Here is a 27,723-nt window from a genome sequence, read left to right on the forward strand (position 1 = left end):
ATCTATTGAGATGATCATATGGTTTTCCTCCTTCAGTTTGTTAATATGGTGTATCACATTGATTGATTTGCATATATTGAAGAATCCTTACGTTCCTGGGATAAACCCCACTTGATCATGGTGTATGATACTTTTAATGTGATGTTGGATTCTGTTTCCTAGTATTTTGTTGAGGATTTTTGCATCTATGTTCATCAGTGATATTGGCCTGTAGTTTTCTTTCTTTGTGACATCTTTGTCTGGTTTTGGTATCAGGGTGATGGTGGCCTTGTAGAATGAGTTTGGGAGTGTTCCTCGCTCTGCTGTATTTTGGAAGAGTTTGAGAAGGATGGGTGTTAGCTCTTCTCTAAATGTTTGATAGAATTCACCTGTGAAGCCATCTGGTCCTGGGCTTTTGTTTGTTGGAAGATTTTTAATCACAGTCTCAATTTCAATGCTTGTGATTGGTCTGTTTATATTTTCTATTTCTTCCTAGTTCAGTCTCAGAAGGTTGTGCTTTTCTAAGAATTTGTCCATTTTATTGGCATAGAGTTGCTTGTAGTAATCTCTCATGATCCTTTTGTATTTCTGCAGTGTCAGTTATCACTTCTTTTTCATTTCTAATTCTGTTGATTTGAGTGTTCTCCCTTTTTTCTTGACGAGTCTGGCAAGCAGTTTATCAATTTTATCTTCTAAAAATACCAGCTTTTAGTTTTATTGATCTTTGCTACTGTTTCCTTCATTTCTTTTTCATTTATTTCTGATCTGATCTTTATGATTTCTTTCCTTCTGCTAACTTAGGGGGTTTTGTTCTTTCTCTAATAGCTTTAGGTGTAAGGGTAGGTTGTTTATTTGAGATGTTTCTTGTTTCTTGAGGTTGGATTGTATTGCTATAAACTTCCCTCTTAGAACTACTTTTGCTGCATCCCATAGGTTTGGGGTCATCGTGTTTTAATTGTCATTTGTTTCTAGGTATTTTTTGATTTCCTCTTTGATTTCTTCAGTCATCTCTTGGTTATTAAGTAGTGTATTGTTTAGCCTCCATGTGTTTGTATTTTTTACAGATCTTTTCCTGTAATTGATATCTAGTCTCACAGCATTGTGGTCAGAAAAGATACTTGATACGATTTCAGTTTTCTTACATTTACCAAGGCTTGGTTTGTGACCCAAGGTATGATCTATCTTGGAGAACGTTCCATGAGCACTTGAGAAGAAAGTGTATTCTGTTGTTTTTGGATGGGATGTCCTATACATCTCAATTAAGTCCATCTTGTTTAATGTATCATTTAAAGCTTGTGTTTCCTTATTTATTTTCATTTTGGATGATCTGTCCATTGGTGAAAGTGGGGTGTTAAAGTCCCCTTCTATGATTGTGTTACTGTCGATTTCCCCTTTTATGGCTGTTAGCATTTGCCTTATGTATTGAGGTGCTTCTATGTTGGGTGCATAAATATTTACAGTTGTTATATCTTCTTCTTGGATTGATCCCTTGATCATTATTTAGTATCCTTCTTTGTCTCTTCTAATAGTCTTTATTTTAAAGTCTATTTTGTCTGATATGAGAATTGCTACTCCAGCTTTCTTTTTGATTTCCATTTGCATGGCATATCTTATTCCATCCCCTCACTTTCAGTCTGTATGTGTCCCTAGGTCTGAAGTGGGTCTCTTGTAGACAGCATACATATGGGTCTTGTTTTTGTACCCATTCAGCCAGTCTGTGTCTTTTGGTTGGAGCATTTAATCCATTTACCTTTAAGGTAGTTATTGATATGTATGTTCCTATTACCATTTTCATAATTGTTTTGGTTTTGTTATTGTCGGTCTTTTCCTTCTCTGGTGTTTACTGCCTAGAGAAGTTCCTTTAGCATTTGTTGTAAAGATGGTTTGGTGGTGCTGAATTCTCTTAGCTTTTGCTTGTCTGTAAACATTTTAATTTCCTCATCGAATCTGAATGAGATCCTTGCTGGGTAGGGTAATCTTGGTTGTATGTTTTTCCCTTTCATCACTTTAAATGTGTCCTGCCACTCCCTTCGGGCTTGCAGAGTTTCTGCTGAAAGATCAGCTGTTAACCTTATGGGTATTCCCTTGTATGTTATTTGTTGTTTTTCCCTTGCTGCTTTTATTATTTTTTCTTTGTATTTAATTTTCAGTAGTTTGATTAATATGTGTCTTGGTATGTTTTTCCTAGGGTTTATCCTGTATGGGACTCTCTTTCCTTCCTGGAGTTGGGTGACTGTTTCCTTTCCCATGTTAGGGAAGTTTTCAACTATAATCTCTTCAAATATTTTCTCAGACCCTTTCTTTTTCTCTTCTTCTCTGGGACCCCTATAATTCGAATGTTGGTGTGTTTAACGTTGTCCCAGAGGTCTCTAAGAATGTCCTCAAATCTTTTCATTCTTTTTTCTTTATTCTGCTCTGCAGTAGTTATTTCCACTATTTTATCTTCCAGGTCACTTATCTGTTCTTCTGCCTCAGTTATTCTGCTATGGATTCCTTCTAGAGAATTTTTAATTTCATTTATTGTGTTGTTCATCATGGTTTGTTTGCTTTTTAGTTCTTCTAGGCCCTTGTTAAACGTTTCTTGTATTTTCTCCATTCTGTTTCCAAGATTTTGGATCGTCTTTACTATCATTATTCTGAATTCTTTTTCAGATAGACTGCCTATTTCCTCTTCATTTGTTTGGTCTGGTGGGTTTTTACCTTGCTCCTTCACCTGATGTGTGTTTCTCTGTCTTCTCATTTTGCTTAACTTAACTGTGTTTGGGGTTTCTTTTTCGCAGGCTGCTCATTCATAGTTTCCGTTGTTTTTGGTGTCTGCTCATGTTTTTATTCTCTTAACAGCATTTTTGGCAGAGCTGAAGTTTTTAATGTTAATGAACTCCAGCTTACCAATTTTTTTCATAGATTGTGCTTTTGGTGTTATAGCTAAAAAGTCATCACCAAACCTAAGGTTACCTACTTTTTCTCCTATGTTATTTTGTAGAAGTGTCATAGTTTTGTGCTTTACATTTAGGTCTCTGATCCATTTAGAGTTAATTTTTGTGAAATGTGTAAGGTCTGTGTCTAGATGTCTTTCTTTTTCTTTTCTTTTTTTCTTCTTCTTAATATCCAGTTGAGAAAACCATCATTTCTCCATTGAGTTGCCTTTGTCAAAGATCAGTTGACTATATTTCTGTGCATCTATGTCTGACCTGTAAGATTTTTTAAAACATTCCTTAATTTATATTTCTCCACCAGATTCAAGACTGAAACACTGTCTTTTTAGGATCACCCATTTGTAAAAGAGAAAAAAATAAAATTCAGTGAGGTTTTACCTTGTCAAGAACTTGAGATGGGAGGTATGTACTTGTTCTTGACAGAAAACCACGTTTATTTTACTTCATAGATAATTTAAGGGATTTTTAAGAATAATTTTGACTAGTCCTAATTTTTTAAAATAAATTTTTATTTATTTTATTATTATTTTGGCTGCATTGGGTCTTCGTTGCTGCGCGCGGACAGTGAGCGGGGGCTACTCTTCATTGCAGTGCGCGGGCTTCTCATTGAGGTGGCTTCTCTTGTTTTGGAGCCCAGACTCTAGGTGCACAGGCTTCAGTAGTTGTGGCACGAGGGCTCAGTAGTTGTGGCGCACAGTCTTAGTTGCTCTGCCGCATGTGGGATCTTCCCGGATCAGGGCTCGAACCCTTGTCCCGTGCCTTGGCAGGCGGATTCTTAAGCACTGTGCCACCAGGGAAGCCCCGACTAGTCCTCATTTTTATGCAGAGATTTCAGTCGTGTGTTATGACTCCACTGTACACTAGAATAGCCATTCTTTGCCTTCTTCTTTTCAGGTGTCCCTGAGACATTCAGCATATTTCACTGGTCTCTTATTTACTATTGCTCTTCATTAGACTACTGACAGGTGACGTACTGATACTAAAAACCTGAAGAATTTTGCTGTGTTATACAAAGCTGGTGTAGTATACTTTGGAGATTATCACAGTGCTCAGTGAGTGGAAGTTTATGGCTGTAGAGCAGTGCTGTCCAAATGAAATGCAATGCAATCATTTCACACCTGTTAGAATGACTATCATCAAAAAGACAAGATATAACAAGTGTTGGCGAGGACGTGGAGATAAGGGAACCCTTGTGCACTGTTGGTAGGAATGGAAATTGATACAGGCACTATGGAAAACAGTATGGAGGTCCCTCAAAATATTAAAAATAGAACTGCCATATGATCCAGCAGTCCCACTTCTGGGTATGTATCCATGGGAAATGCAAACAGGATAGCAAGGACATACCTGCACTCCCAAGTTCATTGCAGCATTATTCACAATAGCCAAGATATGGAAACAACCTAACTGTTCATGTATGGGTGAATGGATAAAGATGATAATGGTGTATTTATACACACAATGGAATATTACTCAGCCATGAGAAAGAAGGAAATCCTGCTATTTTCAACAACATAGATGGACCTTGAGGACATGATGCTAAGTGAGATAAGGTAGACAGAGAAAGACAAATACTGTATGATATCACTTATATGTGGAATCTAAAAAAGCGGACACATAGAAACAGAGATTGGAATGGTGGTTACCAGGGCCTAGGGTGTGGGGGAAATGGGGAGATGTTGGTCAGAGGTTATAAACTTTCAGTTATAAGTTCTTGGGATCAGAGTACAGCGCATTTGAAAAGTTGCTAAGGTTGCCAAATGTTCTCACCGTGATGGATGTATTGGCTAGTACTACTTGGTAGTAATCATTTGGTAATATGTAGGTGTATTGTATCAACACCTTAAACCTACACAATGCTATATGTGAATTATATTTTAATAAAGCTGGAAAATATGTATAATACAAGCTACAAATGTAAGCCACATTTACAATTTTAAATTTTCTAGTAATCACATATTTAAACATTTCAAAAAAACAAGTGGAATTAATTTTCATAATATATTTTATTAACCCATTATATCCTAAATATTATCATTTCAACATGTAATTGATAGAAAAATTATTAATGAGATTTTTAATGTTCTTTTTTTTTTGGTCACGTATTCAAAATCCAGTGTTTATTTGCTATTTACAGCACATCTCAATTCAGACTAGCCACATTTCAAGGACTCAGTAGCCACATGTTTGGAAAGTGCAGCTGTAGAGTATGCCAACACATGATATAGCCATGCAGTGGATTTCACTGTGGATTCACTTCATTCTCATAGAGCCCTTGGGAAACTTGGGGGACTGCCTAGATAGTTGAGGTTTATCTCATTCAGTATCGAGGTTTCTTTATTTTTGTAATATTTCATAGAAGCTCACTAACATGTGTTAACATTTTCCTCTGCCTTCTTAATCAGTATGTAACACAGTGGTTAAGAGTGTGGGATTCAGAGTCATAGTCTGGGTTTGCATTCTGGCACTAACCATTAGGGTGATCTTGGATGAATTACTTCAGCCCATGTATTGCATTTTTCTCATGTGTAAAATGAGGATAGAAACTTCCTATCAGGGTGGTTATGAAAATAAAATGAGAAAATACATGGCAAGTGCTCAGTAAATGTTTGTTTCTGTTGCTGCGAAATACTATAACTCCAGCAGCTACTACTGCAATGAATACTAGTATTAGTTCAGCAATAGTAGCATAATTTAGCCCTTTCTTGATGACTCAAGTAATGGTACCATGCTATGATACAGTGCTGCCCTTGTGGGCTTATGAAAGTATCTAGAAGCGTTTGACTTTACATTATACGTTTTCTGACAACTTTGCAATTTAAATTCTTTACACTCCCCACACCGCCACCACCACCACCACCCCCTCCCTTTTTTTTTTGCTGTCTGCATGCCTGCCACTGTCTACTCTTCTCCCATTTCTAGGTTGCTGCTTCTAATTTATACTCCTTACAGTCATCATTGAGAACCGTTTACCTAAATAATACAGCCTAAGATGCCCTTCCCATCTGACCCCCAGGTATGCTCCCGTACATTCTAACGCATCACATTCTTTAACTGGCAGCTTCTTGACACGCACCATGTCTGCTTTTGCTGTTTCCTTAGAAATGCCTTTCTCACTCTTCTTTTGATATCCTGCTTAATCTCAAAGACTTAAGTCCCTCATCATTTCTTCATTCAGCAAATATTTATGGAGTTCCAGGCCCTGGGTATCGAGGATAAAATGGAGAACAAGAGAAACGCAATAGTTGCTCTCAAAAAATTTACAGTTTGGCGGGGAAGACGAAATTATCAAGTGTAATAGCACTTTGTAACTGGCTCATTTCACTTATCATTTGTATTCATTCATGCATTCAGTAAATATTTATTGAGTGTTTGCTATGTACCAGGCATTTTGCTGGGTGTACAGTGGTGAGGGGAACAAGACATAGTTTCTCTTTCATGAATTCTACAACCTAGTGAGGGAAATGGGCGAATAATTAAGCCAAAGAATGTTTGCTTAGAAGCTGAGTTAAGTGCTCTGCAGGGAAGGAATGCCATTTGTGAGAGCCTCACCTGGGAACCAGGGAGGAATTCCCTCAGAAAGTGATGCCAGGGGCATTTGGCAGGGGAAGGCTCCCGGCAGATGGAACCGTGTGGCAGTGATGCTGTGGCAGGAGGAAGCATGCTGTGGTCAGGGAACTTGAAGACATAGCAATAGAAACTGTCCTAAAAGGAGTTCAGACAGAACAATATGAAGGTCTTGATTCCACCTAAAAATTAGTGGACATTTTCTCCCTAGAACTTTACCAGGAAATTTAGATTTAACTCTTCCTGTCTGAGGTTGCTGTGGCTTGACAAACGTTACAATGTTATTTATCAGTTCTGCTTTCCATTTATGGGGGGTGTGTTTTAGAGAAAAGGAAATCTTGGGAGTCTTAAAAATCTTTTCTCTGACTTCAAACAGATGAACTTCTGAGCTGCAACCATCAGAATCTTTCTCTTGCTAATGTCTGACACACTCTTAATATTGCTTGTCACCAAAATAAGCAGCAGAGCTCATGTAATGAGCATTCTGGACATTTCAGAATCATGCATTCTTTTATTTTTCATTTAAAAAACAGTAAGCATTAATCTGTCTTGTGTTCATACTTCAGTGTGTTTTGCATTTTCTGAAGATAAGAATGAACATGTCAGATCACATTTGGTAGAAATCTGGGATGCTTCCTGGAATGCTCCTGAATTTTCATATATGAATTAAATACCATCTATTTATGGGCTATAGGCTTCTGTCTCTTCATAAAAGCCATACTGGCCTTTGAACATAAAATGGATATTGGTCAGCAATTCAATGCAATAATTTTTTCTAATGAAGAAATGTAGCTTTATTTGATGAAATATGAATAAGGGAAATTCAGTTAATTGTACTCATTAAAGCTTTGGAGATCTATATATCTCCCCCAAAAGGATCTCTCTTTGGCAGCAGCCTCCATTTTGCATCCACTCATTTCTTAAACTTCCAGTCCTCTTACAAGCTCCATGGTACCTAAAAGGGCCTGTGCCTTCCATGCCAACCCAGTTCTAAAATTAAGCCTCTTCTTGTGGATCCAGTTGTCCTGTACTTGTTTGTTACCGTTTTGATCATTCTTCTCTCTCTGGTAGTGACTCACAAACAGGACTTTTAGGTTTCTCTGTCTCATTGCTATCCACCATGCTTCTGTTAGATAGTTAATTCTGCTTCTGTGTAATCAGAAGCTTAAAAGTGGTAGAAGAAATTTTGACAAAATGGGAGTCCTTCTTCATGCCAGGCACTGTGCAGTTAATTATGTCATTTAATCCTTATAAGACCCTTATGCAGTAGTTGTGGTTATTTCTTCCATAATTCCAGAACCTAGTAGAGAAAATGAGCACACTTACCAATCAGGCAGGCCATGCTCAGAGTCTCTAGGACAAGTGATTTTCTCTGTGTAGTGGGGTGAGAGATTTCCCAGACTTCCTTGTACTGTTCCATATTTCTAAATTGTCTACAGTAAGAATGTATTGATATTACACTTATCAAAAATTTAATTAAATATTTTATAAAGAAAGGAAAATGAAAGTTATACATACATATTATGGGACATCTGGAAAGTATAGCAATTTAGAAAGAAAAAAGTGCTCATTGCTTTAATGTAAATATAATCTTTATGAACTTTTTGGTCCCTTTTCTTCTAGTCTTTTTATATGTATGTAATTGAACATTTTTATATAGTTATAATAATTTCTTATTGTTTTCTCCATAAAAAACTGAGATGCCAGTACTCATATCTTGGTGAACTGCAAGAATGCCTCTTTCATTTTCACTTTTTCCTGGGCCTTCTTGCCTTGTCTTGAATTGCTATCTCTGATACATGTGCACTGCCTTGAAAGCCCCATTTGGCTAACAGGTATCAATGTGACAAGCCAGAAAAAGAAAAAGAAAAGCTTATTACTTCTCCTTTTCTCGTTAACACACACATCATTAATAATACCCTCTATGTTTTTTTTCATGGGTAGAGTGATTCAGTCTACACATTTATATATTCATTCATTCAACAAATATTTGTTCTAAATGTCAGCCATTTTACTCTTCAGTGAGGATGCAGAGATAGTAGAAGAATCCCTGCTCTTTAGGAGAACATAGATGCATAAATAAGAAAAAGAGCAGTGTGGTAAGTTATATGCAGAAATATCAGCCAAGTTCTGTAAGAACACAGAGGAGAATCACTTGGATTCTCCTAGAGATCCAAAGGATTCTAAAGAAATCAAGGAAAGCCTTTCCTGGGTAAGAAAATGGAGCTCAGACAGATTTGGTCACGTAGCTGGTTTGTGGTTGTGTTGGCATTAAAACCAGATCTCACTGCAAAACCCGTCTTCCTTCCAACAAACTGTCATGAAGAGGCACCCCGTTTTTGTTGTTTTGGAAGCTCTAGGTGTCTATATTTGGCAAATTCCTGAGTCAGGGACCACAGCTGCCCTTTTTTCTCTCCCCATTTCAAAATGCCACCAATTTCTGATTTGATCAAAGAGTAATGGAAGAGAAGTAAGGAAACCTGAGTTCTCTGAAAACCAGCTTTGCCACCATTTAACTAGGTGATCATGGGCACCTTATTCCTCTTTTCTAGGTATCTAGTCCCCATTTGTAAAAGTGAGGAGATTGAAATAAATCTCTCTAAGCTTCTAATTTTTTATAAATAATATGTTGTGGTTTCCTTCTCCTTTTTAGCATATGTAGCATTTCCATACGATTTTAGGTTCCCAAGGGCCTTGGGAAATCTTGACACACTACGGCTTAGGCAGAGGAGTAGATGGAAGTCAGGAGTGAGGGCTCTTGACTGCCTGGGTTTGAATCTCAGCTCTATAACTTGCATGCTGTTTAATCTTGCTTGTAAGATGAACCTCATTGAGCCTTAGTTTTGTAATTTGTAAAATAGAAATAATAATAAAGGACTCACAGAGCTGATGGGAAGATGCTGTGAGCTTATGTGTCTAAACCGCTGTGCACAGTCTCTGGCACGTGGTACTCAATAAATGTAGCTAATGATACTAATGGCTGTTTTACTAGTACTAATTGGAAGTCCTGAAGCAGTTTTAGAAGTCAGAATATCACAGTAGCTTCTTTTATTAATGATTCCCCTATAAAGGCACAAAGGAACCAATATCCATGCATAGAAAATGGAATTTTAGTCATTTTTTTTCCCCTTAGATGTTCAATTAAGGGTTGATAGGGGGTGGAGTACTGTTTACTGCTAAACTTTACTGAGGACCCAGAAAAGACTTCTGTTAGTTTGTATAACATAGAGTGGATTATTCACTCTTTTCCTTGCTGTGTTCCCAGTGCTCAGGACAGGCTACAGCACAGTGGTAGGCACTTTACAAATGTTTTTTGAATGAATATATGATATCACACTTTATATTTAAGAACTGGGGGGAATAATAGCACTTGGCACATTGAGTCTTTTGGCTTTCAGAGCTTAGGCTGTGACATTTGCTGAGTTTGTTTCGAGGAGATTTGGGGGCATCCTGTGACAATCAAAGCAGAATTCTTCTGATGCCACTATTTGGCTTTCTGCTTTGATCAATAGACTTATTATTTGCCCTTGAAACCTCTGTGGTGCTAGGGATTCACAGACATTCCTCAGGATGATTTACACGGCAGTAAATAATCTGTACTGTCCATTGCTTGCTTCATCAGTGTCTGCCCTGCTCATAAAATCCCGGAGGCTCAGTGGCCCCAAGGCTGGAGCACGGTGGACATGTTCACTCCAGTTACAGATGTTTGCACATAGAACATGTTGCTCACTTTCATTGTTGCTTTGTTGCTCTCATATGCATCCACAACTTGTCTTTAAGGGTTGACCTAACTATAGAAGTTATTTTCCGTCTGACTTTATTATAGTTACTACCATTTATTTTTTTACCTCTGTTATATGCTAGGCACTACATATATTATCTCATCAAAACTTCAAAACCCCCTCTAGGTGACTGTACGCTTTCTGTAGAATTGGAATCTGAAGGGAACAAAACGTATTCTCTGAAATCACGTAGTCCATGAGCAATGGGGCTTAGGTTGAACTCAAGTCCCTTTGGACACAAAGCCCTTAGCTACTACACCATGATATTTTCCTCATCTAAAGGGCTTTCTTCTCCTTCTACAAGTGTTTTGTGTTGAAGTTGGTAACCTTTTGCAAAGATTGGTAAGTTTCCCATACCATTCAGAGATGAATTTTAAGTTTCTTAACAGCATTGCAAATACATGAAATTTATAGTGACAAACATAGACAGATTACTTTCTTGTTATCCATCCATTTAGTAAATTTATAGTTCCCATTAATTTAAATCTGTCCTTATTACCTATTTTATATAATAAATATCTCTTAGTCATGACAGACTGAGTATAGATCACCTGAAGTAGGCTCTCTCTCAATAAGCAGAGTTGCAGCTAAAGGTTTGTGAATTAATTGGGAAAATTGCAAATCAGGTAGTCAGTGAAATAATTCATTGTCACATCCAATCAATAAACTTTGTAAATCAACTCATTTAATTCAAAAAATGATCTATATAGATCAAGCAACCAATTAAACAATTAGCATACACTTTGCAATTAATTAATTTAAGTATCAATCATATAATTAAAACTCCAAATTTAAGCCACAGAATTTAGAATCACACCTCCTTGTGAACTATTAGGTTCATGCTTCTGAATGCCAGCGGATTTGCAGTTTCACAATTCAACTTTGGTGCAGGGTATTTTAAAGTGTTTAAGTTGATTGCAGTTTTAAATTTTCTTTATGTTAGTATAGTTTCCCACCCTTTTTCAGAAAACTGACTTTTTATTTCCCCCAAAGGAGAAGGAGTGTTAATTCTAAATTGGGCAAAGCTGGAATCTGGGAATACTGACGGGACGTTCTGGGGAAGTGAGACAAGTCCAGAAGTAGTTGAGAAGGCTAGGTATCTGCGTCAGGATGAATTGCATCATTTGCTTTTACTCTGTAAGTGTCCTTGGTGTTTGGAATCAGATCCTGCCAGTGAACCTGATATTCTTCAGAGAGGAGAACTGTAAAGATTGTCTTGGTTACCTTGAGTTCTTCTGATCTAGAGCATAGATATTTTCTTAATCCTGAACATAAATCAAAGGCCTCTGATTCCCTCCAAATAATTTTTGCCTCCATAATAGTTTTGTCTCTCTTTTATGATATTTATTTTATTTACATTTATAAATATTATAGCTAATGTAGTGCTTACTTGTTCCTCCTGCTATACTCTAAGCTTCCTTTGAGGGCTGATACTCAATCTCATCTTTGATCAAAGGGGTTAAGTTCTGGGTCTTATCTATTAACAGGGGCTCAGTAAATATTTGTTGAAAGAATAGAGCAGTATAAATGTTCTCCTTTCACATTGTTTTTATCCCCCTTTGTGCTGCCATGTGTTTTCTCTTTATCAAATGAAGTAGGATTTGGGAGATCTAACTGTATCACCAGGCTTTGGGGTAAAAAATAGTAGTGTCCCAGTTTGCTGTACACCATAGCTTCTGGTCTCTGCATCCCTCCCTCACCTTGGTGTTCACTTACCTTTTTGGTTTTTCTTACAGTGACAATGTCAGTGCCTACTGCCTGCATATTGCTGAGGATGATGGGGAGGTTGACACAGATTTCCCCCCACTGGATTCCAATGAGCCCATTCATAAGTTTGGCTTCAGTACTTTGGCCTTGGTTGAAAAGTATTCATCTCCTGGTCTGACATCCAAAGAGTCGCTCTTTGTTCGAATGTAAGTATTGATTCTGTTACTTATCTCAGTATCTCACCTCTACCTTCTAGTACTTTGGATTTGATTTTGGCTTTGTTCATCAAATGAATGATATTTGGTATCTGGAGAGTCAACGTGTAATGATTACTTTCAGAGAGATGTTGGGGACGACATTTGCACTGTATTCTATGCCTCTGCACCTGGATTAAATGCAGGCTGCTTTGCAGTAGCAAATTGTATTAGGTATATCTTGAATGTCATGTCTAGGAAACAGACCTCTGGAAATACTGGGGTACTTTGGGGCCTATGAAGGACAAATTTGGGGTTTCCCTCTTTCTCATTAAGGAATCCAAACTGGAAATGTGCATTGCAGCCACTTCCCTTTTGTGACTTAAAATACTTCTTTTTCTCTCCAACTTTGTTCAAATCAAATTTGATTTTTCTTAGTTGCCTTCCATTAGACTGAGCAGAGGTTCTTAATCCTTCCTGTGCCTTTGGTAGTCAGGTAAAGCCTACAGAAGCCCTTCTCAGAAAAGTGTTTGTAAATGCAGAGAGTAAAATTCACAGGAGTACAAAAAAATTTCATTATATTTAAATAGTTATCAAATTATTAAACAAATTTGTGATATAGTAGTATGTACTGGCTTTATTAATACCTTAAATGACAAGATCCAGAGGCAGGTCTAACAGTAACTCCTGACGTCTCTTGTTTCAAAGTAGTGGTAAGTGTAAATGATACTTGAGAAATCTGCAACAACTGTAATGTGCTATGATGGTATCTGTGGTTTCTGTTCATGACAGAGTCACCAGTACTGCTCGTATGACTGTGGTTTGTTGACCGCATTCATAATTCAAGGAGATGCTAAATATCAGTTAGAAGTTAGTTAAAATAAAAGTGTAGTTTTTGTCCATTCACATCTGTAGAGCACCTGAGTCTTACACATATATATATATGTCCTGGTTGTTAGGGGAAAACCTGCAGCGTTTTCTCAGCTTAAGGTCTTCTAACAGAGGCCGTGACAGTCCCACTCCTGGCCATCTCCTGGGAACAATAGCGATCCCTTTGGCACCCCCTGCTGTTAGTAACCAGCAAATTCACTGTCCAGAAGAGGGATTGCTTTAGAGGACTTTCCCCCATCTTTTAAAAACATATTGCCTTTGTTTCAGGTTTTTACTAAAAATAGGATTATGTTACCTATGATATATGAGTATTTTGGGTGTTTCTACCCTTGACCAAAGAAAGAAATCTGTGTGCCTGGGAGTGAGCCGGGGGTAGCTCCTCAAGCTTTATTATTGTCATTTTATCCCTACCCTGAAATCATGTTTGGTGTATATAACATCACATATTTTCCTTCTTTTTACATTTCAGAGGCACTAAAACAACAACTTTAAAGAATATTAAAGTAATTTAAAAGTTTTCCAATGATTCCTCCATCCCAGTATAATTATTTTCATTTTTGCATAATCATTTCCACATGTATATATATTACAGTTTCAGTTCTAGCGTACATATTGTGTTATTTTTACTTAACATTATATTACAAATATTTTGATATCTGTTCTTAATTCCTACAATCTGCATTTATTATGTAATGTCTCAGACCTTAGGTATAAACCTGCAGCTGCTTTTCTAACAAACTGTTGATCAGCAAAAATAAAGGGGCTACAGAAACCCTCATGTTTATGCTGTTCCTTTTTGGACTTCACGCAAAGACAGTTCTGTGTAAATGTACAGTTGACTCTGATTTGGAAATCTGAAAATCAGTTCATCCTTGTTATAAAAATTTTTTTACAATTGTAATTATATTGATGTTCATGTTATATAAAATAACTCATTTAATAAAGTAGTACTTGAATTTTTCAAAAAAATCTAGACAGAGACAGCCCCTATTTTCATGGAGCTTACTGTCTAGCGGGGGGAGAGTTGTCAAACAGATCATTCAAATGTGATGAGCACTACAACAGAAAAATGTATGGGATGAAATGGATGCCTGTCAGAGGATGTTTAGATTGTTTCCTTGTTTTGGTTTTAACAAGTGATTCTATAATGATAGTCCTTATCTATATCCCTTTTATTTCTGTTGAATAACTTCCTTAGGATAATTCCCTGTGAATAGGATTATTGATCAGGGTAGAAACATCTTCAGATTCTCACTTTGTATTGCCATATATAGCCTTCTGAAGAGGTATCTATTACAGTGCTACAAATAAAATTCATAAAACCATCTTTCCAGGCTTACCATTACAAGGTGTCATTAGAAGTTTTTTCTTTTTACTTTAAAAGATGTGTATAATGAAATGTCAGTAGTTTCTGCTTGAAATTCTATTGTTTATTAATAAATCACTAGAAGAATTGTTCTCATTAGCACATAATTTTTACTACGTAAATATTAACATATGATCATAGCAGTCTTTTGATCTGAAAGTCCTTTTTCAAACAAGAGCTTTAAAATCAGTGATTTTCAATAGAATGAGGTTGGGGGTGGTTTGGGCATAACCTTCCCAGGAGAAGCATCTAAGGCTACACAGTGTCTCACTGTGAACCCTACCTTCCAGAGAATGGGAAGAGAGATGGGAAAACAACTGCTTTAAACCTGATACTTTTTTTTTTTCCTGAATTACTCCCATCCCTGCACTCTCACTCCCAAACACACACACCACACGGTCAATCCTTTTTTTATTCTAAAGTCCAGGAGTTTATTCAACATGTCTGGAGTGTTTCTGAAAACACAAGGTCAAGTAAAATCTTTATATGTGAGCATTTAGAACAAATGTCAATACATTTTCTCTTTCTTCTTTTTCTCAGTTGTCTGATGAAATAGTACAAATTACTGACCATTTGCCCTGTGTATATTTTTTTTGGTTCAACAACCTCCCATTCACCTTTCTGGTCTAAATTCTAAGTTAGAAAAATATCTCCTGCAAATGCAGGACAGAGCAGACCTTTAGGAGTCTCCAGAGACATATCCAAAGTTTCAGAGAGTGAAGTGCCAGCAAAAGAAGTGAAATCATTGCGGCTTCTCTTCATTCCCTCCCTTTCCTCTTTGCATCTCTCTCCCAGTGCAGAATGGGCGGGAAGTGGCTGCATAGCCACTGCACTGAACCAGGAAGAAGGAGCTAGGTTTGACAATGGAAAGTGAATTAGTATTTACTAAGGGCCAACTATGTATATGTTATTTCATTTAATCTGAAAATAGCCCAGTTTTTATTATGACCATTTTAGAGACATGAAAACTGAGGCTGGGAAGTACTGCTCTCAGGCCTGGACTTGACCCCATGCCTAACTTCAAAGTCCATTTTTTTTCCAACACCCTGCTGCTGGTTGGGATGTGGGTAGGGGAATCAAGTATTGGTCTAGTCATTCAAGTGAATCCCACTGTCTTAAGGCCAAAGTTCAAGAGCATGGTGGCCCCTGGAGCCAGACTTCTTGGGTGCCGATTCTGACCTTGCCCTTACTCGTGTGTGTGAAATCTCAGATGAATTACTTGACTTTTCTATGGCTCAGTTAAATGAGGGTAGTAATAATACGTCTCTCATAGAGCTGTTTTGAGGATTAGATGCGTTAATATATGCAAAGCACTTAGAACAGTGCCTAGCCTAAATAAGCATTATCTAAATAAGTGTTTGCTGCAATTGTTGTTATTATTAATAAAAATCCTCTGAGGGCAAGAACTGGATCATTAGTGCCCCACAACACCCAGCATAGTTCCATTACTGTGGTGGTAATGGAGTAAATAGAGGGATTGAGTAAAGGCTGAATTTCAATAACTTTTGCTGAACACGGACAGGGGTGTACATTGGAGATCTGCAGACATCCTCTATGGCAGACATCCTTTAAGACAGGGGTCCCCAACCCCTGGGCTGCGGACTGGTACCTGGCCGCAGCCTGTTAGGAACCAGGCTGCACAGCAGGAGGTGAGCGGCGGGCGAGCGAGCGAAGCTTCATCTGCCGCTGCCCATCGCTCGCCTTACCGCCTGAACCATCTTTGCGTTACTGCCTAACCCCATCCCTGCGCCTAGCACAGGGCTTTTCCTAGAGAAGGAATGAACGAACGAATCTTCAGGTGTCTGTGGGCTGCTCGGGGAGAAGGGGGCCCTTGGGCAAGCTTTCTGTCCCACCTTGCTTTCTGAGCCCACTTAACCTCTTCTACAGCCCTGTTTCTGCCTTTTGAATACCATGAAGCCCCAGGTTGCCTTCTGTTTCTCAGAGGCCCTCATACCGTTCAACCAGGAGTCCCCAGTATACCATCTTTCCCTACTCCCAGTGAGGCAGCATAGCCTTTGAGCTTAGGCTAACCTGGGTTCAAGTTTCAGCTTCACTAGTGACTTGCTCCGTGACTGTGGTCTCAGTTTCTTCATCTGTAAAGTGAGGATGGTAATTACTACTTCACGGATTTGTTATGAGGAATGTTCTTAAATGTAAGTAATGTACAGACCTCTTTTAAAGGAAAATTAATTCTCCTGGAACTTCAGTGTTTGCCCACATTTTTTATTATAAAGCTACTTAAACACATACAAATGTAAAATTCTAGCTATAAATTCCATGTCTTTATGCAATCCAAAAAAATTACAAATTAAATGCAAATAAAACTATAACATTAATAAAATAAAAATTAGCAACTTTAATGCAACATGATATTTTGCTGAAATTAAATCACTAATGTGGGGTTTAATGGATGTTCATTGTTTTACTTGTCAACTTGAATCTTCTGATTTTCATAGGAAACATCAGACTATCATATTATTTGTCCTTTTAAAACGATGAATGTATTTTTAGGTACTAGTCCATTATTTCAATGGGCCAATTGATTTATAATGCACTGCCCCCCCCCCAAATTTTAAATGTTTTTTAATTGGAAAAATAAAGAACATTTCTGCTAGGATGACCAGTTTATGCCAGTCCTACCCAGGATTTTCCCTGTTTTATCTTTTATTTTTTGGCCACGCCGCGTAGCTTGCAGGGTCTCAGTTCCCTAGCCAGGTATTAAACCTGGGCCACGACAGTGAAAGCCCAGAATCCTAATCACTAAGCCCGGAATCCCTTCCCCACCAGGGAACTGACTGTTTTAAAATAGAAAGTCCTAAGTCCGAGAGCACCCCACTCAGTCCCGGGTGAACCAGGATGATGGGTCACCTTACTTTCTGCTGTTGTCAGTTGGTTCTGTTCATAGATGGGCTCTCTGCCTCATTTGTCCTGTGCACAGTGTGACTTGCATACTGCAGGAGATGAATTCTTCAGAGATCAGCAAGTCTGTTCCATAAAGAGCCTTGTGTACACTTCTCCTGTCACTTCTCCTTATTCACCAAACTGTTTTGGCATGTAGCTTGCACTGATGCCGTTTGGCCTTTCTAAGTCTATTACTGATGTTAAATAACCAGCTGCTAGGGTACTCAACCCTCCAAATCTCACCAGCTTATCCCACATGTTGGCAAACTTTTTCTATAAAGGACAATATAGTTAATATTTTAGGCTTGCAGGCCATACAGTCTCTGTGGGTCAACTCTGCCATCATAATGCGAAAGTAGCCATAGAAAATATGTAAATGAATGGACATGGGCTAGATTGGTTGACCCTGGCTTTATTACACGTTTATTTCTTGTTCACATCTGTCTAATGAAGGTCAGGTGGCTCTCCTCCAAGCAGTGACTCAGGGCTCCCCCAGCTGGATGGAGAATGAGGAACATGGAAGACTGGGAATGGTCTATATCCGTATCTTATCTATCTATTGCTTGTATAAGTCACTATATATACATCTATTTATCTATCTGTATAAAATCCTGCTTTTCAGTGAAAAGCATATGTACATGATTTTCATTGAACTAAAAGCAAAATTTTTAAATTCTGAAACTCAGGAGAGCCTGTGAATGCATCTTTTGACCCTAGGGGGTCCATGAACCTCAGGTAGGAAATGCTGCTATGAGAAAATTAGCTCAGACCCTAGTGTGTAGGAAGTGTTATGTAGTTGCTATTTGTTGTTTTTATCAGAGATTTATCAGCCTGAATAGTTCACACTAAGTTGTATGTGGAGTTTAACTTTTCTTTGGGTTATTTTATTTTTTATTTTTTTGCGGTATGTGGGCCTCTCACTGTTGTGGCCTCTCCCGTTGCGGAGCACAGGCTCTGGATGTGCAGGCTCAGCGGCCATGGCTCACGGGCCCAGCCGCTCCGTGGCATTTGGGATCTTCCCGGACCGGGGCACGAACCCGTGTCCCCTGCATTGGCAGGCGCACTCTCAACCACTGCGCCACCAGGGAAGCCCTCTTTGGGTTATTTTTTATTGCACAATTAATACATGTCCATTATATTGGGTTGGCCCAAAAGTTCGTTCGGGTTTTTCTGTAAGATCTTACAGAAAACAAAATAGGAAAAATTAGAAAATCTGTTTTTTCATATAAAAAAAATTTCAAATTTCTCTTTGTTCCATCATGCAGAGATAATGACTTATTACATTATATAATGATTTACATTTAAAAACAGGAGCTGGGCTTCCCTGGTGGCGCAGTGGTTGAGAGTCCGCCTGCCGATGCAGGGGACATGGGTTCGTGCCCCGGTCCGGGAGGATCCCACATGCCGCGGAGCGGCTGGGCCCGTGAGCCATGGCCGCTGAGCCTGCGCATCCGGAGCCTGTGCTCCGCAACGGGAGAGGCCACAGCAATGGGAGGCCCGCGTACCGCAAAAAATATATATAAATAAAAAATAAAAAAATAAAAAAAATAAAAACAGGAGCTAGTTAACTTAAATGAATCCCTAATTGGAAAAGTGTTTTGTGGAACAGAGTGTGGAGCTGGATACCTTTTGATGTTCTTACTGAGTTGGGGCTAGGCTGGTTTTGCCCTCCCAGGCCCTTGGGCCCCAGGAAACCCCTGGAAATAGAGTTGTCGTTAGGGGAAGGAGAATGGATTACGCTAACAAAGTGCAAATTAGGAGGCTGTTAGTGGACACGGCCCCCTTTACCAGATCAGCAAGCGGATTTCTAAGGTATCCATTGTTCTTGATTGATTTTGGATAGACAGAGCAAATGTGTATGTAAACAGGAGTCCCTAACTTGCTGACTGCTAGTAGCTACTCTGAGCCTAAGCATTGAAGTTGTTTGGCTGTCAGGAGTTGGGGGGGGAGAAGTAGGGGACAGAGAGGTATGGGGGGGTGGCCCCTAATGCTAGTTAAGAGCTGGATCTCAGCTGGTTTTCAGCATCTGAAGAAGTGCTCCTTGCCAACAATGACCACGCCAAGGCATTTAGACATAGTAGGACAAGGGAAAAGGAAAATGAGATCTTGGAGTGGACAGGAGAGGAACTTGAATTGTCCATCTCTTCCCATCCCCCAGCATGGGCTAATTCAATCAGAATTTGTGAAACTGAGTTGACTTTAAAAATGGCAATGACAGGGCTTCCCTGGTGGCGCAGTGGTTGAGAGTCCACCTGCCGATGCAGGGGGCACGGGTTCATGCCCCAGTCCGGGAAGATCCCACATGCCACAGAGCGGCTGGGCCTGTGAGCCATGGCTGCTGAGCCTGCACGTCCAGAGCCTGTGCTCCGCAACGGGAGAGGCCACAACAGTGAGAGGCCCGTGTACTGCAAAAAAAAAAAAAAAAAATGGCAATGACAAAAGCAGCTGGGGTGGTGTCATTGTGTTACATGTGTTGACATTAATGTTTCACACTGGGATCCTACTCTGAGGTGGGGAAGAAGGGCTTTAAGGGAAGAAAAGTCAAAAACAATAAAACGGACAGAATCTTCCTAGATCAGAAGTCAGTTAATTAAATTGCCCTCCTATATATGTGTTTTACTTAAAATGTTTAATATGTCAGGTGGATATGGGAAAGGAATCATTTTAACCAAGAGCTACAGAGCAGATAGAATCCAGTTAGGATTTTGCTATTTGGGAAATGGACCACGGGGTAGACGTTGGAGGATCTTGTACCAGAAGCTGGGCTGCCTCAGTCAGTGTGGCCCAGAGAGCTCCCAGAGACTGCTGTGGCTTCTCTTGGCTCTGCATAAAGGGAAAGGTTAGCTGCTTTTTTAGGAGGCATGCCCTAGATTCATTGCTCTTTCCTGTATGAGGGCCTTTCAAAAAAGGGTCTCAGTGGTTTTAGTATACATTCTTGATGAGATCTCCCCAATATGCCCTAAGTGACCAGACCGTTATGAAAAGATATCATTAGTTTGAAAACTCACATACGCTTAATGTGATATTGCCTTAATGGTCTTGAGAGGAGGTAGTGGGGGTGAGGGGAAGAAATGAGCGTTCCTGGGGCTTCCCTGGTGGCGCAGTGGTTGAGAATCTGCCTGCTAATGCAGGGGACACGGGTTCGAGCCCTGGTCTGGGAAGATCCCACATGCCGCGGAGCAACTAGGCCCGTGAGCCACAATTACTGAGCCTGCGCATTTGGAGCCTGTGCACTGCAACGAGAGAGGCTGCGATAGTGAGAGGCCCGCGCACCGCGATGAAGAGTGGCCCCCGCTTGCCACAACTAGAGAAAGCCCTTGCACAGAAACGAAGACCCAACACAGCCATAAATAAAAATTAAAAAAAAAAAAAAAGAAATGAGCGTTCCTGCACACTCAGTTTGGTGCCCCTAGTAGCCATTATCTCATTTATTCCTTATAAGCAACGTATCTTTATAATATATAAGCTGAGGATCAGAGACAGGTAGTTATTTACCCGAGGTCATGCAGATTGGTAAGGGGCAGGGCTAAAATAGGGCAAGGAATAAAATAAGATGCCTGTGCTCTTTGTAACCAGGCCTGACAACATGGCTATAAATTATCCTAGTTATTTATTGTTTTCTTGAGTCATAGAGGACCAACTGTGTGTTGTTTCTTTTCATTCTGTTGTATTAGCAAACAGTTTCATTGTCCAGATTGTCCTCGTGTATGGAAGTGAAACATACGCAGCCTGTTTAATTTTGTATTTGTAAATCTGACTTGATTTCCTTTTTGGCAACAGCTACTGTCTAGAGAAAAGAAAAGATTTTTCTTTGTGTCTGTTTAAAGTGACAGAAATATTGGAGTAAGTAATAAAGATGGAAAGCATTAATTACATACTTCTAAGAATTTAAAGGTCAGACAAGCTAAATATGTATGTTTGCTCACTGGAATGTCTGTCTGTTGAAATTGTGTCAGGATAACTTTGTTCCTACAATAAAAGCACATATTTTAGATAGCCATCAACTTACTTTGGTATCCAAAAATTATACCAGATTGTTGCTTTATTTGCTATATATCTTAAAAGTTTGGGACTCACATTTCTGATGTTAATGTGATTTGTTTCATGATCCACCCCCTTTGGCCATGTTTAGTTACTATGTCTCATTTTGCTTTCCTCTGTTCTCCCCTCAGCTTGTGTTGGAGTCTGTCAGCTGCTGCTGTGTACCTGTCAGGCTAGTGACTTGTAATGTTTATTAATACAGCGTCAGTCTTGCTGTTGAAAAAACCGTGATGCTTCTCAGAAGGGTGCGATAGAACGAAGCTTTTGATTTCCAGATCCTGTCTGCACTGTGTGGTGAATACATTCTCAGATGTTATGCAGTTCACTGACCTGACAGTTGTGGAACCCCGCCTGGGACCCCATTTCAGCAGGACGTATTTGAACAGAAACAGTTTGCAAAACTTTACACACTTAAACTCCTGCCAAGGCAAACTGTTAGCCACTTGAGTTTGTTATAAATACCCAGTGGCAGTGGTTGGAGGTAGCCCACGGTGTGTTTTATGTTCTGAACTGAATGTGAGTGTCTTTGCGGTTATATAGAGTAGTAAATAATTGAGTTTGATTAGGGAGAGGGACCTCATTATCCCCCACCTGTGCCCAGCTGGAAGGGGAGGGTCGAAATGAAGCCATTAGCTGTCTCTCTTACTGGCATCTCAAAGAGCTCAAATACATCTGTGTCTTATTTTCTTTTCTGGCACAATCAGTCGAGCAAGCTAAGCAGGCATGACCGGATTTGGCAAGTCCCAAGGACTCTGGCAAAGATAGACAAGGAGAAGGCGGAGGGCAGTCATTTTGGCTTCTCACTGCCCATTAGTCTAGTGAGTTATGTTTTTGGAAAATGTCTCTTTTGAAAAAGAGTACTTTGTCCAATGTCAAATATCACATACTCACACAATACGCTTTGATCTTTAAAAAAAATTTTTGTCAGTGCAAGGGGAAACAAAATGTGGCATTCCCACTAGTGTAAACTCTCTTTATGGATAAAGAAATACCCGAAGGACTTCCTTTAAAGCAGGCATGCTGCAGTTATTATAAGGCTTTCTCTTGCTCATATATTTTCATTTTCTACCTTGAAATGCTCAAAAATGAACATGCATGGAATTGGGACCAGAGCAGGCTGGGAACCAAAGGAGTACGTCTTCATCACGATTATGAACTGGTCAGGACTGGAGGAGGGAGTGCTACTCTTGGCAGCCTTTTCCCACTTTCACAAACTGATACTGTGGCTCAGGAAACCAGGATGTTTTCCAAGGGCTTTTAAAAAGCAGTCTTGTAGGTCATATGGTTAGTCTAAGAGCTGGGACATTTATAATCAAACTGAATTTGTTACAGTGGGAGTTGACCTTTTCCATAGATTGGTCAGTGGTTCCAATCTGGAAGATATGCTCTCTGGAAGTCTCTTCTTCCCCTTAATCCCCCCAAACTCCCTTGGCCATAGGGAGGTTTAAAACACAGCCTTTGGAGTCTGGCTGACCTGGGTTCAAGTTCTGTTTCTTCCACTTCTTAGCTGTGTAATTCCGGGTATGTGTCTCAACCTTGCCAAACCTCAGTTTCCTCCATTATAAAATGGGACTGATGATAACACCTACCTTTTCTGGGAGGATTAATTGAACAAAGTAAGTGCTCAGTAAATGTTGACTGAAGTCATTTTCTCATCGTTATATATCACTTCTTTGTATGAAGAAAAGCTGATAGTTATTATATTATCTATTGCTTATTAAACATTTATTTTATGACAGGTATTATGTTAATTATTTTAGAAGTATTTAGCCCTGACAGCAATCTTATAGTCTAAGAATTAGCCTCATTTTGTAGATGAGAAAACTAGAAGTTAGAGAGATTATATCATTTACCCAAGGAAGGCAGAGCTGGGACTCAAAGCAGGCTCTATTCTAGAACTTGCTGTGCTCTGCTGCCTTCTGGCGTTGCCACCGTTTTTTCAGTATGATACAGAGCTAAATGACAACTATGTTTTGAGACCTCGCCACTAAGGAGCTTCTCTGATCCCCCTCACCCCTACCGGCTGGGTTAAGTGCCCCTGTGTTTTGGCAGCACTCTGAGCTTGCCTTCATCTTTGTGCTTATCATGCAGAACGATAATTCTTTGTTTGCTTCTTTGTCTTTCTCTCCCACTGGACTGTGCTACTTGGATTAGGGACCGTATTGTTGATTTCTGAATCCAAAATAGGCTCTTTAATAGATGAGTGACCTCAGGTAAATTCCCTAATATTTCCAACCTCAGTTTTTGCAAAATGGATATAATTTATTAGTGCCTATTTGAGGGTAGAATGAGTTAATGCAGATTTAAAAGGCTTAACACAGCACTTGGCACATACTAAGTGCTCAGTAGGTAGTAGATGCTACTATTATTGTTGTAACTGTTGAATAATAACATCTTGTACTCTGCAGAAGCAGACACTTAATAAATCTCACTGGATTTTTCTGCGTTATCACCATGATTTTTGACTTCCACCATCCCCACCCAAAGCTGAGTTAAGCCGAGGTGGAACGTACCTACTTCTCTGGTTTACTTTCTCAAAAAGGCAAACCTTAAAGCCGGAGCCCAGGGTGCCCTGCTTTGAGCTTCAGGGGGGTTTTGACGCCTGGGCCAGGGGCTGCTTACTGATAGTGTCCCAGCCAACTGCACATTTTCATGGCCCTGTGTTATCAATTATGAGCAATGAAGGTTGAGATCCATTCCCCCAAATAAGCAATATCTCCTGGGGGTTTTGGGGAAGTGGGCTGAATGGGGCCTCTTCTCTTGGGGTGATGACTTGGGACAGGGCAACACAAGAGAAGGAACCTCGTAAACTCCTTTTACTGTTTGCCAGCCTTAGTTCCAGGCGCTTGGCATTCATTGTCTATTTTATCCTCCTGGCAATTCTGTAGGGACATGGCCTCCTCATTTCGTGGATGCAGCTGAGGTTCCCACATGTTAAGACAACATTTTGGTTAGCCATGGAGCCAGGCTTTGAACCAAAAGGTATTTAACTCCCAGCCCATGTGTCTTCCTCTCCAATGTGTTGCCTTCCAACTTGGGTTCTGATTCCAGCTCTGCCCCTATAAATGGAATCTAAGCTTCTCAGATAAAGACTGTGCCCCTACTTCTCTCTCTGTCCACCGCCGCCTCTAGTTCAGTGCTTAGTGCAGAAATGCTCATTGTGTTAGGTTAATGCTGGTATAAAAACTTCCCTCTGGTAACTGAGTGGCTTTGCACTGGGACAGAGCTGAATTCCTCAAGTGAGTAATCTCTTTTTAAAATGCCCATACGTTTTTCGGTGTTTGCGAGACTTGACAGGACCTAACATGGAATTGACTGAAGCACTCCTGGCAGCATTCAGTCAGTTCCCTGAGGTGGCGCTTCATCCTGGACCCAGCACGGGCAATCCAAGGAGCTGCGGAAGGGTAGCTGCTTCTGCTCAGTGCCCCTAGAACGCCCTGCGCTGGCAGAAAAGAAGCTGTCTGTCCACGAGGGGAGCTGGGGGAGGAGCAGTTTCCTAGCTGAGAGTGGGTTTTCAGCCCACCTGTCTGTCCATCCATCTGCCTGTCTGTCCAAGGGCTGGTCATCCCCGGCACAGGTCACAACCGAGAGACTGAAATGCAGTGCCATGAAGAAGGGAAGCAGGGCTAGCACCCTCCCCGCCTGCTGCCCCGGGTCCCCCAAGCTCATCGTCTCCTCAGCCTCAGACTCAGTGCCCAACATTAAATAAAAGTGCCTTTACAGGATGTATTTCCGTAGACATTTTAGAAAGCCCATAGAAAATCCTGGATATGAAGAAATGAGGCATAAAACCCAGACTCTTTGGAAGTCAAGCTGAAAATTGTGGTAGCAAGTCTCCATATCCATTTATTAAATGGGAGCGTAACTTAACAGTTGCACCTACATGGATTCTGAGAACCACTTAGATCCTGTACTCTAGCGTTTTAGAAACATTAAGTGCCATAGACTTGGGACAAGATCCAAGGTTGGCGTTCGTCTGGAGGGAGAGGAGTGAGTGGAGCGCAAGGCTGACCTGAGGAAACTTCCATTAGGTCTGGCTGAGGGCGCAGGACGTGGGTCACAACCTCTTTCTCCTTTAAATGTGCACGTTTTCACCGAAACGGAGCCCCAGAGTGAGATCCCGCACGCCCGCGAGTGCCGAGCATGCCCCTTCCCTCCACTGTTGTTTTCATTTTCCTCTCATGAACCTTGCTACCCTGGCTTCAGCACAGAGGCTGTAAAGGAAGATGGAGAGCCAAGTTACCTCAGAATGATCACTATCGTTAACATTCACGGGTGGTTCACTTATCATTCCTGACTGCACAGACATGGCAGCCGCTCGGAAGCGTCCGCAGGTGTAGCATGGTGATACATATTACAGTGTGCCACAATGGATTTATGTATTCTGTAACAAAAGAAAAGTGTAATGAAAAAATACAGAAGGTAATCCTTTATTCCTCCACCACACAGTTTATCAGTAATGCCTGTGGATGATAAGTGCCAGGGATTTCCTCCACATGCTTTAACCTTGTCACCCAGGTATGTTTTGGTAAAATCACAGAAAAATACAGACTAGGGATTTTCCTCTGTTCAAAAATCTTTTCAAAGGACACTTTTAATTTATGGAAGTTAGTCCAAACACAAGGCTTCCTTTTGAGCTTTTAGTCCGCCTTCGCTGAAAAGATAAATGTATTGGTTGGAAATAACGCTATCAGCCAGCAGCAGATTAGGAGAGAATGTAAGCAATTTACAAGCAGACTCAAATCTAAAATAGTTCAGGTGGAACCCGGACAGATGGGAGTTTGGGAGATCTAGCCCAATACTAGCTTGCGAGTACCCAAGAACTGGTGTTCCTTTTAGGTCCTCCTCATCCATCGCCCAGCATATTGTCACAGATGGAGCGCGTACTGACTTCCGAGGAGAAAGCAGAGGAAGGCAAGTCTGAAAGCGAATGATTGGCATTTGTTCCAAACACACACTGGCCTGGTGCCAGAGCAAATACCCGCAAGTTTATAAATGCACAAGGCACTTTACGTTTCAGAACTCTTGCCAGAGCATCACTTACTACCTCGCTCCCTAAATATAGTTTTTAAAAAAGCTATTTCTTATTTTGCTTTGATCAGTAAAATAAACTTTTAAAGATTGTTCTGGGATGGGGTCCAGCTTCTGAGGTAAAGAACGGCCGGGGCTCAGGCATGATTCAGTAACAGAGTGTTCAGTAAAATTAGCTTGACAGTTCTCAGGCCTGCTGTTCGAGAGCAAAACTTGACCAAGTTAAAATGGATGATCGTGCTGGCTAGAGCAGCATCGGCTTTTGCCTTTTAACAAATGGAATGTCAAGGATTAAACAGCAAGCCGTATGGAGAGGAGGGGGTGTGGAGATGTCTTTGTATTAGGGAAGCAAATTGGGTCCTTGGTTTTGAGATCAGCCCCCAGCCCCCTTGGAAAGCCAGCCACCTGGTTGGGTCCAAACTAGGTTTAAGACCCCTTCCCAGCCTGTCCTACCATTGGGAAGCTTTTCCATGGCTTAGCTTGGGGCTTGGCTTTTCTTTCAGTTTTCTTGTCAGTATGAAGTTCTGCCATGTTTTTTGGCTGTGTTCCGCTTTGAGATTCTTATGGGGAAATGGGAAGGCAACCAAACTCCTTGTGGCAATTCCCATGTTCCATAGTTGGAAACTTGGGTCCCATTTGTTACATGAGCTGCTTGGAATTGGCCTGTTTTGTTTCAGTGCCCAAGCATAGTGAGTAGTATCTGTGATACCTGCTATTGCAGTTAACGGTCTTAGTGAAGTTATCCCTCACCCAGGGATGGGCTTCTTTTTTAAGCCTACTTGTTCCTTACCAGTTTTTTCTTATCTAGATGACCCCCCCCCACCCCAAGTGTGATTGGCTAGAAGCTTATAAGTAGTGTTATTATTTTGTCGTAATTATTTACGCTTCAGCTAATATTTTGCTTGACCTTCTAAGAGTAAGTAAATTAAAACATTACTACTGAAGTGTACACAGACTGTGTATTTTTTTAATGCTTGTTTATTTATTTATTTGCTTGCTAGTTAGGGAGAGTCTTTGTTTTCCTTATTCTAAATTGCTTTGGGCTATCATATCCACCCCCCCCACCCCCCATTTCCCCTCCAGGGCTCCATGAGCTTTAATATAATGGTAGTATCTGCCTGCAGTGACATCTACTGACACAGCCAAGTTTATCGTTTGTTAGTCCTTGCTGCAGGATTTGGCTTGGGAACCAACACTAGGAAGCCATGGTACTAGTGACCCACACAGACCAATTGGATTCAATTTAAGATAAATAGAAACATCTTCCCTAATTCTGCCCTGTCTTTCACTTGGAACCGTTCATATTAGAATGCTTTTCTCACGCGTGC

General features: G+C 40.2%; 1 protein-coding gene across 5 annotated transcripts in view; it reads left to right on the forward strand.

Annotated features, from left to right (window-relative positions):
• The window catches only part of MAPKAP1 (MAPK associated protein 1), a 235,332-nt gene that overhangs the window by 110,462 nt on the left and 97,147 nt on the right, over window positions 1–27,723 (forward strand). For 3 of the 5 annotated variants that reach the window (XM_060101586.1, XM_060101589.1, XM_060101590.1), the window contains 2 exons: window positions 12,001–12,177; window positions 26,204–26,278. In XM_060101586.1, coding sequence (XP_059957569.1) covers window positions 12,001–12,177; window positions 26,204–26,278 — 252 coding nt within the window. The remainder of the gene's footprint in view (window positions 1–12,000; window positions 12,178–26,203; window positions 26,279–27,723) is intronic. The other 2 variants (XM_060101587.1, XM_060101588.1) reach the window with 1 other exon arrangement.

This window comes from Mesoplodon densirostris, chromosome 6 (assembly GCF_025265405.1).
Source record: "Mesoplodon densirostris isolate mMesDen1 chromosome 6, mMesDen1 primary haplotype, whole genome shotgun sequence".
Lineage (NCBI taxonomy): Eukaryota > Metazoa > Chordata > Mammalia > Artiodactyla > Ziphiidae > Mesoplodon > Mesoplodon densirostris.